The 12500-nt window shown below is 36.5% G+C and overlaps 1 protein-coding gene across 1 annotated transcript in view; it reads left to right on the top strand.

Moving 5' to 3' along the window:
* The window catches only part of LOC144979022 (ankyrin repeat and sterile alpha motif domain-containing protein 1B-like), an 85865-nt gene that overhangs the window by 67080 nt on the left and 6285 nt on the right, over positions 1-12500 (top strand). Inside the window, exons 16-17 of the mRNA XM_078925637.1 lie at positions 349-450; positions 5830-5926. Coding sequence (XP_078781763.1) covers positions 349-450; positions 5830-5926 — 199 coding nt within the window. The remainder of the gene's footprint in view (positions 1-348; positions 451-5829; positions 5927-12500) is intronic.

The raw sequence follows: 12500 nt of genomic DNA, 5'->3' as shown, positions 1-12500 counted from the left end.
ACATTTGTAACAATAAATATATTATCAATTGACTTTACAAATAAATAAATAAATAACTATAAATAAATGAATGAATGAATAACTATAAATAAATTAATGAATAAATAACTATAAATAAATGAATGAATAAATAACGATAAATCAATGAATGAATAAATAACTATAAATAAATGAATGAATAAATAATTATAAATAAACGAATGAATAAATAAATAAATAAACTAATGAATGAATGAATGAATGAATGAATGAATGAATGAATGAATGAATGAATGAATGAATGAATGAATAAATAAATAAATGGTGTGTTTATATTGTTTATAATGTTTTATTTTTGACATTGATCAGCTGATGGCAGACATAGACAACATAGATTTGACACAGAAAGAGACACAGGATGACAAGGCTGATGAAGACGTGTTTGACGATGACAGCGAGGAATGGGCTCAGGTGGGTGTTTTCTCTTTATAATTTCTGTGTTGATTTTAACTTTTTTAAAAAAAGGAATATTATTTGATAGGGATGCTATGCATTTAGGTAAAATATGCACGAAATCTACCAGTCAGATGTAATGTTCCAACACACAAAATTGATTAACTTTGAGCCTTTATAGTCTGATCGGTAGAATTTGGTGAGAACTAATCATTAGAGTAGCTGTCTAAAAACAATAACGAAGAGCTGAGTGATGTCAATTTCGTTCCTTCTATAGTTAACATACGCGTTTTGTGCTCGAGGGAAGAAAAGGTGTTTTGGGTAATGTGATGAAGGTGTTATTATTTCTTCTTGTTTCTAAATTAAAATTGTGCCGCTACGTGGTCTTGTGGTATGACGCTTGCCTTCGGATCGGAAAGGTCTTGGGTTCAATTCCTGCACTGAGCCGTGCTTAGTTGATCCTTGGAAAAGGCTCTTTACTCACATTCTCTCACTTTGTAAATTGAGTACCTGGCTGTTAACAGTGTTGTTTGTCTCTCTTGGAAAAAAAATAATGTAATATCACCCAACAGGCATCATGTTAAGTGTTGCTATTGGCCTGGGCACTCTTTGTAAAACACTTTAGTGGATAATGCACTCTATAAAAGTATTTAAAATTCATGTGACTGCACACCAGAAATTTCTCTCTTTAGATGATCTAAGACTTGACAGATGTACTCATCCCAAAAAACTGCAGAGAGCAAGAAAATGTAAATCGATAAAAAATTATTCGAAGACACATTCACAAATCAACATAATTGATATCTCTGAACTTCTGTGTGGTCTGTTGTAAAATTCCTTCAGGTCTTTTTCCTACTTTCAAATCATAGTCAGGTTCTTGATGTGTTTTTAAATCTATGGAGTTCACGATAGTTACGAAAATTGAACGATTTATTTGATTTTACAGTCATATGAGCTCGAGAGAGGAACTTAATTAGAGGAACTTTTCGATATTGCAGAATGATTTTAAAGTCAAATGCAACTGTTCCCTTAAATATCTTGAGATGTATGGTTCAGAAGGATATATGGTTCATCATCATCATCATTGCCTTTTTCACCCTGGGTCAGGGTATAGGCCACAGACAAACAGTTTCCATCCTTCTCTATCCTGAGCCAACTTTTTTATCTCATTCCAGGTCTTACCACTTCTCTGTATATCAGCTTCTTTAATTCTTCTCCATGTTCCTCGTGGCCTTCCCCTTGATCTTCTACCCTGAGGGTTCCAGTCCAATACTTTCTTTGTTATAGTTGAGTCATTCTTTCTAAGCGTGTGTCCAATCCACCTCCATCGTCTTCTTCCTATTTCCTCTCCCACTGGTTTCTGCTGTGTTCTTTTCCATACTTCTTCATTTTTTATTCTATCCATCCATTTTATTCTGAGTAGCTTACGCATGCACCTGTTTACGAAAATCTGTACCCTCCTTATACATGCCTGTGATGCGTTCCAAGTTTCACATCCATACAGTAGGACAGACTTCACGTTTGAGTTGAAAAGTCTTAGCTTTAGTCGAAGGAAATATCTTTAGTTCTCCAAACTCTGTTCAAAGATGTGAATGCAGCCTGTGCCTTTCCTATTCGTGCTTTCACCTCTGCTTCCGTGCCTCCATCCTTGTCAATTATACTTCCGAGATAGCAGAAAGTGTCTATATCTTCGAGTTCCTGATCTTTTACTTTGATCTGCTCCCTTTGACGCGTACCTATCCTCAAGACCTTTGACTTTGCAGGGTGAATTCTTAGACCAATTGATTCCGAGAGGCTGTTTATAATTGTGGTTTTTGCTTGCATCTGGTCCTGGGTGTGGGACAAAAGAGCCAGATCATCTGCAAAATCCAGATCATCCAACTGTGTCCAGGGGGTCCACTGTATCCCATTTCTTCTCCCTTTGGAGGTTTCCTTCATTAGCCAATCAATGGCAAGAATGAACAGGAATGGAGAGAGCAAGCATCCCTGCTTGACACCAGTCTTAATTTCAAAGCTGTCAGTAAGCTGATCTTCATGTACAACCCTGCAACTTGATCCTTCATACATTTCCTTAATGAGGTTTACTATCTTTTCAGGGAGTCCATAATGTGCCAGAATTTTCCACAATGTTTCTCTGTCAATACTGTCGAAAGCCTTCTCGTAATCCAGGAAGTTGACAATAAGAGGAGAGTTCCATTCTATAGACTGTTCCACTATGACTCGCAGAGAGGCAATCTGGTCGGTGGTTGAACGGTTTTTCCGAAAACCTGCCTGTTCGTCCCGCAGTTTAGCATCTGTTGCATTCTTAATTCTCTCTAAAATAATTCGGTTGAAAACCTTTCCTGGGATAGAAAGAAGAGTGATGCCTCGATAATTATTACAATTACTGAGGTCCCCTTTCTTTGGAAGCTTGATAAGATGTCCTTCCTTCCAATCCTTTGGGAATATCCCGTCATTCCAGATTCTCTCAAATAGTGGGTGCAGGGCCTCAGCATTTCTTTCCGCATCAACTTTTAGAGCCTCCGGTGGAATCTGGTCTGGTCCAGCAGCTTTCCCCCTTTTCATCTTATTAATGGCACCCACAATCTCTGCTAGCGATGGTGGATCACAGCTAATTGGTAGCTCAATCCTTGCAGGCAAAATTTCTGGCTGGTTGTCTGGTGGTGGTCTGTTCAGAAGGCAGTTGAAATGTTCCCTCCATCGTTCAGATTGAGCCTCTTTTCCAAAAATAGTTTTCCCATCTTTGTCTTTGACTGGTATCTCTGGTTTCCCATATTTTCCAGCAAGTGTCTTGGTAGTTTGATAAAGGATCCTCATGTGTCCTCCAGTCGCTGCTGCTTCTGCTTTCTCTGCAAGTCTGTTCATGAATGCTTCCTTGTCTTTCTTCACAGATCTTTTGACTTCCTTAGCTATGGCTCGATACTGCTCTTGTGCATCCAGTCTTGAAGCCCTTGTTCGGCTTACATTCACTTGTTCCTTCCTTGTTCTCCTCTTTTCAATAAGGTCCAAGGTGGTTGGACTTATCCATTCTTTATGTTCCGATTTCTTTACCCCCAATACCTCGTGGCAAGTTGTTATGTAGACTTCCTTGATCTTTGCCCAATGTGACTCTACATCTATGTCCTCCTCGAGCTCAGTAAGAGGTTGGAATCTATTACTCAATTGTAGTTTGAATTCCTCATTCTTTTCCCCATCAAGTCCATTCACCTCGAATTTTTTTCTTGTATGTGATCTGGCCCGTGTTTTCTGAGTCGGAGCTTAAGCTTTGCCAATAGCAGGTGGTGGTCTGATCCAACATCTGCCCCTCTCCGTACCGTCACATCTTCCAATGAACATCTGAATCTACGAGAGATACAAAAATGATCAATCTGATTCTCTGTCACACCATCTGGTGAGACCCAAGTTGCTTTTTGGATCCTCTTATGGGGGAACACTGATCCTCCAATCACCAAACTGTTGAATGCACAGAAATTTGCAAATCTCTCACCATTATCGTTCATTTCTCCCATGCCATGACGTCCTATGATACCTTCATAACCTACGTTATCCTGTCCCACTTTTGCATTAGCATCTCCCATCAATATGTTGACGTCTTTCCTTGGTAACTTGTCAATGACTTGTTGTAGCAGACTATAAAATGTATCTTTGTCCTCATCTGTTGCATCGTTTGTTGGGGCATAGATCTGTACAATGTTCATGCTGATCTTCTTACTCCGTGTTGTAAAGGACGCCATGATGATCCTTTCTCCGTGTTGTTCCCATCCTCTCAGTGACTTCTGGGCAAACTTGCTTAGAATTATTCCTACTCCCTGTGTATGAATCCTGTCCCCTCTCCCTGAATATAAAATCTTCTCCCCAGACTTGAGGTGTTTCTGTCCGGATTGTATCCAGTGGGTTTCGCTTACTCCAAGTATATGCAGCCTGTATCTTCTCATCTCAGTCACAACTTGAGAGCTTTTTCCTGCTTCATACATGGTGCGAACGTTCCACGACGCAATTCGAAGCTGCTTGTTTGGCGAAGACGTCATCGGGTCAGCAGAGTCCTTTCGGCTTTGTCTGTTGTCCTTCATAAATTCTGTAATTCCAGAAACTCTTCGGTCGCCCAAGCTTAAAAAAGGATTTGGTTTGTCTGTCTGCGTTTCTGTAACGATTTGAGTTTAACGGAAAGGGGTGTTAACCCTTTGCCAACCCCCAACCTGGAGGACCAGGTGACTCGAAGATGGGAGAATCACACACCATTAGTCGCCTTTTACGACACGCAGGCTTGGCGTTGGGCTATTCTTGACCCTCTCAGTTGAGGGACCCCGGACACCACACGGGGCGATATATGGTTCAGAGCCACGAAAATTTTGAATGGCTTTACTTCCAAGCAAGTCTTGGAATAGTCTTGGAATATTTTCTTCTTCAGACTAAATTTTGCTGGAAAGTTTAATTTCTATCTATCTAACAACACTGGCCATCAATTGCAATTTTGATAATAAAATATTAGGAGAGAAAGAAGAAAGTTGGTTTGTTATTATTCTCAAGCGCAAAGTTATCCTTTTTTCAATGTTTGTTTATAAATTGCTTGCCATCAATACTCTCCTAAAAAAATAGTTTCTGTTTGTTTAGAAACTGAATTTATATTAAATTATTGCTTTTGGGATGAACTAACGTTCTGAAGACTTCTATTTTGTCATCAAAAGAGAATTAGTTCACCCTAAGCCTTTCTTTTATAAACTGAATTTGCAACAGTGCATTCATTACTTTTGAATGATTTTTACAGACCAAAGCTGTCACTGGTTCTGTGGTACACATTGCTGAGGACTTTCAAATTCGATATTTAAATTCTTAACAATTATGTTTATCTTTTTCTAAGATTGTGAAAATAGTCTGCAGCCATAGAAGCTCTCTTATGTAAGGAGGGAATCTTTAGTTTTACATCTAAAATCCACATAATTTGATCAATTTACTCAATTTTACATTCGACTCAGAAAACCAATCCAAAATTGTCTCCAGCTATGGTGACAGTCTAATGTATTGAAGCGAACCTCTAGCTCAATCCTAAAAAGTTTTAAAAGTTCACATAACACAATTTTTCATTTGTCTCAGATTGCCAAAAATAGTCTCCAGTTTTTGGGGAAGTCTCAAAAGACAGTGTACTAACATAACTTTTCATTTGTCTCAGATTGCCAAAAATAGTCTCCAGTTTTTGGGGAAGTCTCAAAAGACAGTTTACTAACATAATTTTTCATTTGTCTCAGATTGCCAAAATTAGTCTCCAGTTTTGGATGGCAGTCCCAAAAGACAGTCTACTAACAAGGTTTTTCATTTGTCTCAGATTGCCAAAAATTGTCTCCAGTTTTTTGGGGCAGACCCAAAAGTCAGTCAACTAATGGAATTTCTCATTTGTCTCAGATTGCCAAAATAGTCTCCAGTTACGGGGGTAGAATCAGTTCATCTGGAGACTACGCTTTCTTCGAAGCTAAAATCAATCGAATTCTTTCAGCCAAAGGTAGTTTTTTTGTTGTTTTTTTGCTGTCTGCTCGACACATCATTGTCATCATCATCGTGTACTCCGCCTTGAGCATGTTGTGGACATTCAAGAGTGTTTTAATATTGATCTATTTAACTGTGTAGCTTTTTTAAAAAAAAAAACGATTTTTTTGTTTTCACACAGGTTTGATTTTATAATGTTAGAAGTTAGAAGGGCACTGACTGATTTGATGTTGAAATCTTGATACTTCTCACATTGCATGTGTTGTTGGCTGATGTAAATTGGACTCTTCACATAATATTTATTCAGAAATGACGAGAATGTTAAGAAAAATTCCTCAATTTTGAATTTAAGTCCATAGTTTTTTGTTTTTTGTTTCTTTGTTTTTTTTTTTTAAGCTAAAATTTGTAAAAAAAAACCAAACAAATGATACAGCTAAATTATCAATTCAAGTGACTTTGTCATTGTGTGACTATGTCTGGGATATGTTTGTTTATTAAGTACTGTTTCATGGAAAGATATTGTACAAATTAGCTTTCTCTATTGAGGGCCGCAAGAAGATGTTATAAACATCCTGTACAAAACTGGACATAAAATAAATTCTTTAAATCTTGACCAAGAAAGTGCAAGAAGAGAAAAAGAAGTAATCAGCGAACAAGTGGAAACGATAATTTTTTTTTCTTATTTGTAATATTTAAAAAAAAAATCAATTAACAGAAAGGCAAGGACTTCACTAATGTTTTTTTTTTACCTTAATTTTAAAATTTTTTAATTGATTTTTTTTTTTGATTTATTAACATTTTTGTTCTTTTATCCTTATTGCATGAATAGGACTAACACATTAAAACTAGAGGAGAAAAAAAATCTATTTTGTGGATAATGAAATGAAGCAAGTCAAGACGTTGCTCATCTAAAATCAGGCAAAATAACAGAATAAGTCGTCCTTCAGAGTTCGTTAACAGTCTCTTAAGCATTAAATATACATTAATAATTGCTTGCTACCCTTTTGATAGGAGGATAGTCTTTCGTAAAGTACTTTCCACCAGATCTAAGAGATCAACTACCCAATCAATATACGACGGACAGGAACCTAAAAAAAAAAAACCCGTAGGGAAGTGAGTACCAAATGATCAAAATTGAATTACGCATCAAATATAGCATGATCACAGACCTATGAAGATGTGCCATTTATGCCTATAAAATGTATTGATATGGATGGATGTTTGTGGAGAGGAATTGGCTGAAATTAAATATTTCTTCTCTAGGTTTGAAACGTTTTTTCTGAAGCAAATATCTGATCTTATTTCTCATGTTTATATTCATAGATCATAGAACCACTGTTTGATGTCAATATTTTCATCAAGATCTTGTAGTAGTTTTGTTATGAATGTTATATTAGACATAACATTGATGTTTTAGGTATATATTCTAGCTTTTTATTATTGTTGTTATTATTATTATTATTATTATTATTATTATTATTATTATTATTATTATTATTATTATTATTATTATTATTATTATTATTATTTATTATTATTATTATTATTTTTTTTTTTTTTTTTTTTTTTTTTTTTTTTTTTTATTTTTTTTTTTTTTTTGTTTTTTTTTTTGTTTTTTTTTTTTTAAATAAAAAAAAAATTATTGTTATGTTAATTATTTTTTGTTGTTTTGTTGTTGTTGTTTTGTTTCGATTTCTTTTTTGTTGTTGTTTTTATTGTTTGGGTGTTATTCATTACTTACACGTTGGATTTGGCTTTTCTCTCTTTTCTCTTTCTATATATTTGCATGTGCATGCCACATGGTCATCGTTCATCAATATTATCCGTGTACATATCTCACCTACTGTGTATCTTGATTCGTCACACCACCTCTACTACTACTATACTGCCTGCTGTGTGTGTACGCCTTGTGCCTTGATGGTCATCGTCGTCGTTGCTGTCATCGTTCATCGTCGTCGTCGTCACACCAACTACTACATTGCCTGATGTGTACTGTGTGTGTGCCTTGTGCTTCGATGATCATCATAATCATCATCGTTGTCATCATTATTGCCATCATCGTCGTCGTCGTCACCACCTGTAGATAAGTGCTACCTTTGAAGCCTTCGGCGTTGGATTGTCGAGGGAGTCTGTCTTTGTCACGAAACACTTGGATAATTTTACAAAGTTTATATCCGAAGGGAAGGAAAAAGGTATTTAAAAAAAATGATTAACTGATAACCAAATGTTAGACAACACTTTCCCCATGTCCCTTCTCTCATTTTTCTGAAATTTCATCTTCAAGAGTTTCATAACTTAATGCCATAGAGTTGTAACTAATACTTAGTTGTGTTGATAAAAGAAAACAGAAAAGGAAAAAAAAGGTAACGTTATACATCAGTGTGAAGTATACATAAAAATAAGTCCATGAAAATAGTAGAATAAATATATAGATTTATCAGTGTAAATGAGATGCATAATAGACAGACCTAAACGTTATATATAATAATACGGAAATATAATGATATAATGAATTTATAGTGATACTTAGTTGCTAGAGGCTGTGAACTGTAAAATGTGATAAAGATAAATGAATGTAATAATAAGTCCATGAAAATAGTAAAATAAATATATAGGTGTATCAGTGGTTAAGGAGATACATAATATACAGACTTAAACGTTATAATAATACGGAAATATAATGATATAATGAATTTATAGTGATACTTAGTTGCTAGAGGCTGTGAACTGTAAAATGTGATAAAGATAAATGAATGTAATAATAAGTCCATGAAAATAGTAAAATAAATATATAGGTGTATCAGTGGTTAAGGAGATACATAATATACAGACTTAAACGTTATAATAATACGGAAATATAATGATACAATGGATATATAGTGATACTTAGTTGCTAGAGGCTGTGTGAACTGTAAAAATTAATAAACAAAAATGACTATAACAGTTTTTAAAAAAAATAAAAAGAACAAAATACCAAACACGGAATGTTTCAGCCTTAAAATAAAGACCAGTGAAAACTTCAATTCATGACTTAAAAAATAGATAACCCAGATTGACTGCAGAAATATTTGGCACATCCTCTGACATTCCAAGATTTTAATTCCAGAAAAGAGTAGTGGGTGACACTCAAACGGGCAAGGACTTTAGTCTTCCTTTAGTGGGGAGGACTGGGCAGAACATGTTAAAAGTGGCGACTTATGAAGGACAGTCAGTGTACATGCAGACACCCAATGCAGTCCATGGAACACATTATTTCTAGGAACATAACTTGGGACCGATGTGCAATGACACTGACTTAGGAACCTGGAACCCAGAGGCGATGAAATGGATCCAGTACTGGTGTGAAACGATATGATGATTATAATGATTACAGAAAGGACAAAATATTTGGTGTTTAGTATTTTGTTCTTTTTTGGGTTTTTTTTTTTTTTAAAGCTGTTATATTAATTTTTGTTTTATTAATGAATTTATATAGTGTCTAGTTCCATGTCAAATTGCTCACTGGTGTTTTACATCAACATATCATAGTATCTAGTACAAAAAAAAAAGAAAAAAAGAAACAGCACATTGATTGGATAATAGTATATATGATACAACACATACTAGGATTCTAGAGTACATGGCCTACAAAAAAGTTCAGGTTTTAACCACTTTCCAAAAGTAAGTGAATTGTCACTATCTTTTTTTTGGTTGTTGTTGTTGTTGTTGTTGTTGTTGTTTCCATGCTGATGGAGTTCCATAATGTTATGTATTTATATTTAAGTGAAACCGTCAAACATCTATTTCTTTGCAGTCAAGACAATATGGTTCATTCGTCTTCTTTTTCCTCTTCCTCTTGCGTGAACAAAACTCACTATTCAGATAGCTCATTGAAAACAATAAGCCACAACACTGAGAAACCTGTCCCACTGGGTGTGTTTCTTGACCTCCCATAATGATCAGAGAGGTCGCTCACTGTGTGTTCTATACCCCTATATATCTGTTGTCCAATTGCTTTTTGTCTTTGTCTTGGAATGAGATTACTTAGAATTGCCCTTTCTTTTGCTGGAGTCCTTGACTGAGAGCGAAATAGTCTAATGTATAGTGTTAGTTTTGGGAGATGATATTTTTTTTTGTCTTGTAAATCCTCTCTCTGTTATACACTATATTATTTGCTGTTTTTTAAAAATATGTAATGATTTGTAAACATTTGAGTGTATTCTTCTTAATGAGGACCTGTGCTTGTGTCAGGGTGAGACTTTAAGGTGATATCATACTAAGTACACTGATAGTATGCCCTTTGAATCTACATCTGTCCCCCATTCTCCTTTGTCCTACTTTATCTCGTGTGCTTTTGATTGTAAATCTATAATATTTTTTTACTATCCCATTTTCTTCCATTTTACTGGCGCTGAAATGACCTAAATGCGTCACAAGCACCGTAAAACCCTTAAAAAAACAAAAAACAAACATGTCCCATGTGAATGAACTCTTGTAATTATTACTGAGACACCCGATAGCTGGACTGTGCTTGAAGTAAAACTCTGATTCTTTGTGCCTAGTCAATGTACTTATGCTCTAATTACACGTGGCTTATCTTTCTCCACTGATTTTCCATAACTGTGTGCAATGGGTTTGCAAGCCTGAAATACTCACTGGTCCACTGAAAAGTCATTTGAACTCTTTTCCTTTTGGCAGGGACTTTCTAAGCTTGAACCAAATCGTTTCTTTGTCACATTATGAATATGAGATTATATGCAATGAGATTATACAATGCATTTGGATTGAGGGGGAGGGGTTAAGAACTTGCAGTTTTTACATATTTTACTTGTGTTTGAATAAACTCATGATTTCTGCTATATTTTATTTTCCTGTGAACAACTAGTTCCCACTCTGCCTAAGCCCATTAAGTTGAAGATAAAGTCCAATGGTTTGAATATTTATTATAGCTTTCGTCGCTATCGGTTCATTCTCCCTTCCTTTCTCCTTCTCCTTCCTCCTCCCCTCTCCTCCTCTCCTCCTCCTCCTCCTCCTCACCACCTCCTTTCTCTCTCTGCTTCTACCTGCCCCTCTCTTCCTCCCTGCTCCACTACCTCATTTTCTCTCCTTTCTCTTTCTCACCTGCTTTCTCCTCTTCATCTTTTCTCCTCCTTTTCCTCTCTCCCCTCCTTTCTCCTCTTACTTCTCCTCCTCCTCCCCTCCCCTCCCTTCCTCCTCCTTCTTCTTCTTCTTCTTCTTCTTCTTTTCTTCTTCTTCTTCTTCTTCTTCTTCTTCTTCTTCTTCTTCTTCTTCTTCTTCTTCTTCTTCTTCGTCGTCGTCGTCGTCGTCGCGCGGCGTCGTCGTCGTCGTCGTCGTCGTCGTCGTCGTCGTCGTCATCATCATCATCTTCTTCCTCTCCTTTTTTTTCCCCCTTCAAATTTTGTCCTCATCCTCTTCAACCCTTGCTCTCCGCTTCTTGAAAATGCCACAACATTGAGTTCAACTGCATCCATTTCATATATGCAGCGTGCTATGACCCCAACGTCTAGTTCAACTGCATCCATTTAATATGTGCAGCGTGCTATGACCACAACGTCTAGTTCAACTGCATCCATATCATACAGCGTGCTATGACCCCCATGTCTAGTTCAACTGCATCCATATCATAATATATGCAGCGTGCTATGATCCCAACTCACCCATCTCTTGCCTTGTCCCAAGCTGGTTTAAACAGTCTGCCATACCGGTTAATAGGGAACAAAAGTGTGATATCAACAAACTGGTTCCAATCTCATTGGAAGTGTAAAACCACTCTCCAGGAGGACTAAATACATACCTTGTGCAAATGATCTTCTGTTTTCAGAGTGGTGGCATCTTATTTTCTATTTTGTGCGGCTATGTGGTCTAGTGGTATGACACTCGCTTTCAGATCGGAAGACCCTGGGTTCGAGCCTCGCGCTCAGCGCATAGTTGAGTCCTTGGAAAAGGCTCTTTACTCACATTCTCTCACCGTACTCAGGTGTAAAATGAGTACCTGGCTGTTAACAGCGTTGTCTTTGTCCGAAAAATTGTAATATCGCCTAACAGGCGTCATGTCCCATCCTACATGTTAAATGTTGCTGTTGACCAGGGACCCCTTGTAAAGCGCTTTGAGCACATTTTGTGGATATTGCGCTATATAAAGCTCAATTTTAGTTTTGTTTTTTTTTAGTCTAAATATATGCTGGTTTGCAATAACAATCACCCATTCTCGCTCTTTTACGTCCTGTGATCCTTAGAACCTGCCTATGCTGCCTGCTACTGAAATAGTTATGCCACCTTATGATTCAATTTGTAACCTGTTCATTATTAGTCCTTCTCTGAAGGACTGGTTGCATACACACTTCCAAGGGGTTTAGAACCGGAAAAGTAGGTTTGATGTCACGACCTTTTCTTCCCCATTGATGATGTCACGACTTTTTCTTCCCTATTGTTACCGTCATAAATTTTTTTTGGCAGATAATGTTTGTGTGAGTGTGCTTTACAGAATTTGCCAAACATGTCAATCGTTACCACTGTAAATTTTATGACTGATGTACTTTGGCAGATAATGTTTGTGTGAGTGTGCTTTACAGAATTTGCCAAACATGTCA

This window comes from Berghia stephanieae, chromosome 8, assembly GCF_034508935.2.
Source record: "Berghia stephanieae isolate SIO BIC M18660-M18661 chromosome 8, UCSD_Bste_1.3, whole genome shotgun sequence".
Taxonomy (NCBI): domain Eukaryota; kingdom Metazoa; phylum Mollusca; class Gastropoda; order Nudibranchia; family Aeolidiidae; genus Berghia; species Berghia stephanieae.
The sequence above is the reverse complement of the archived record's forward strand: the minus strand, read 5'-3'. Positions and strand labels throughout refer to the sequence as shown.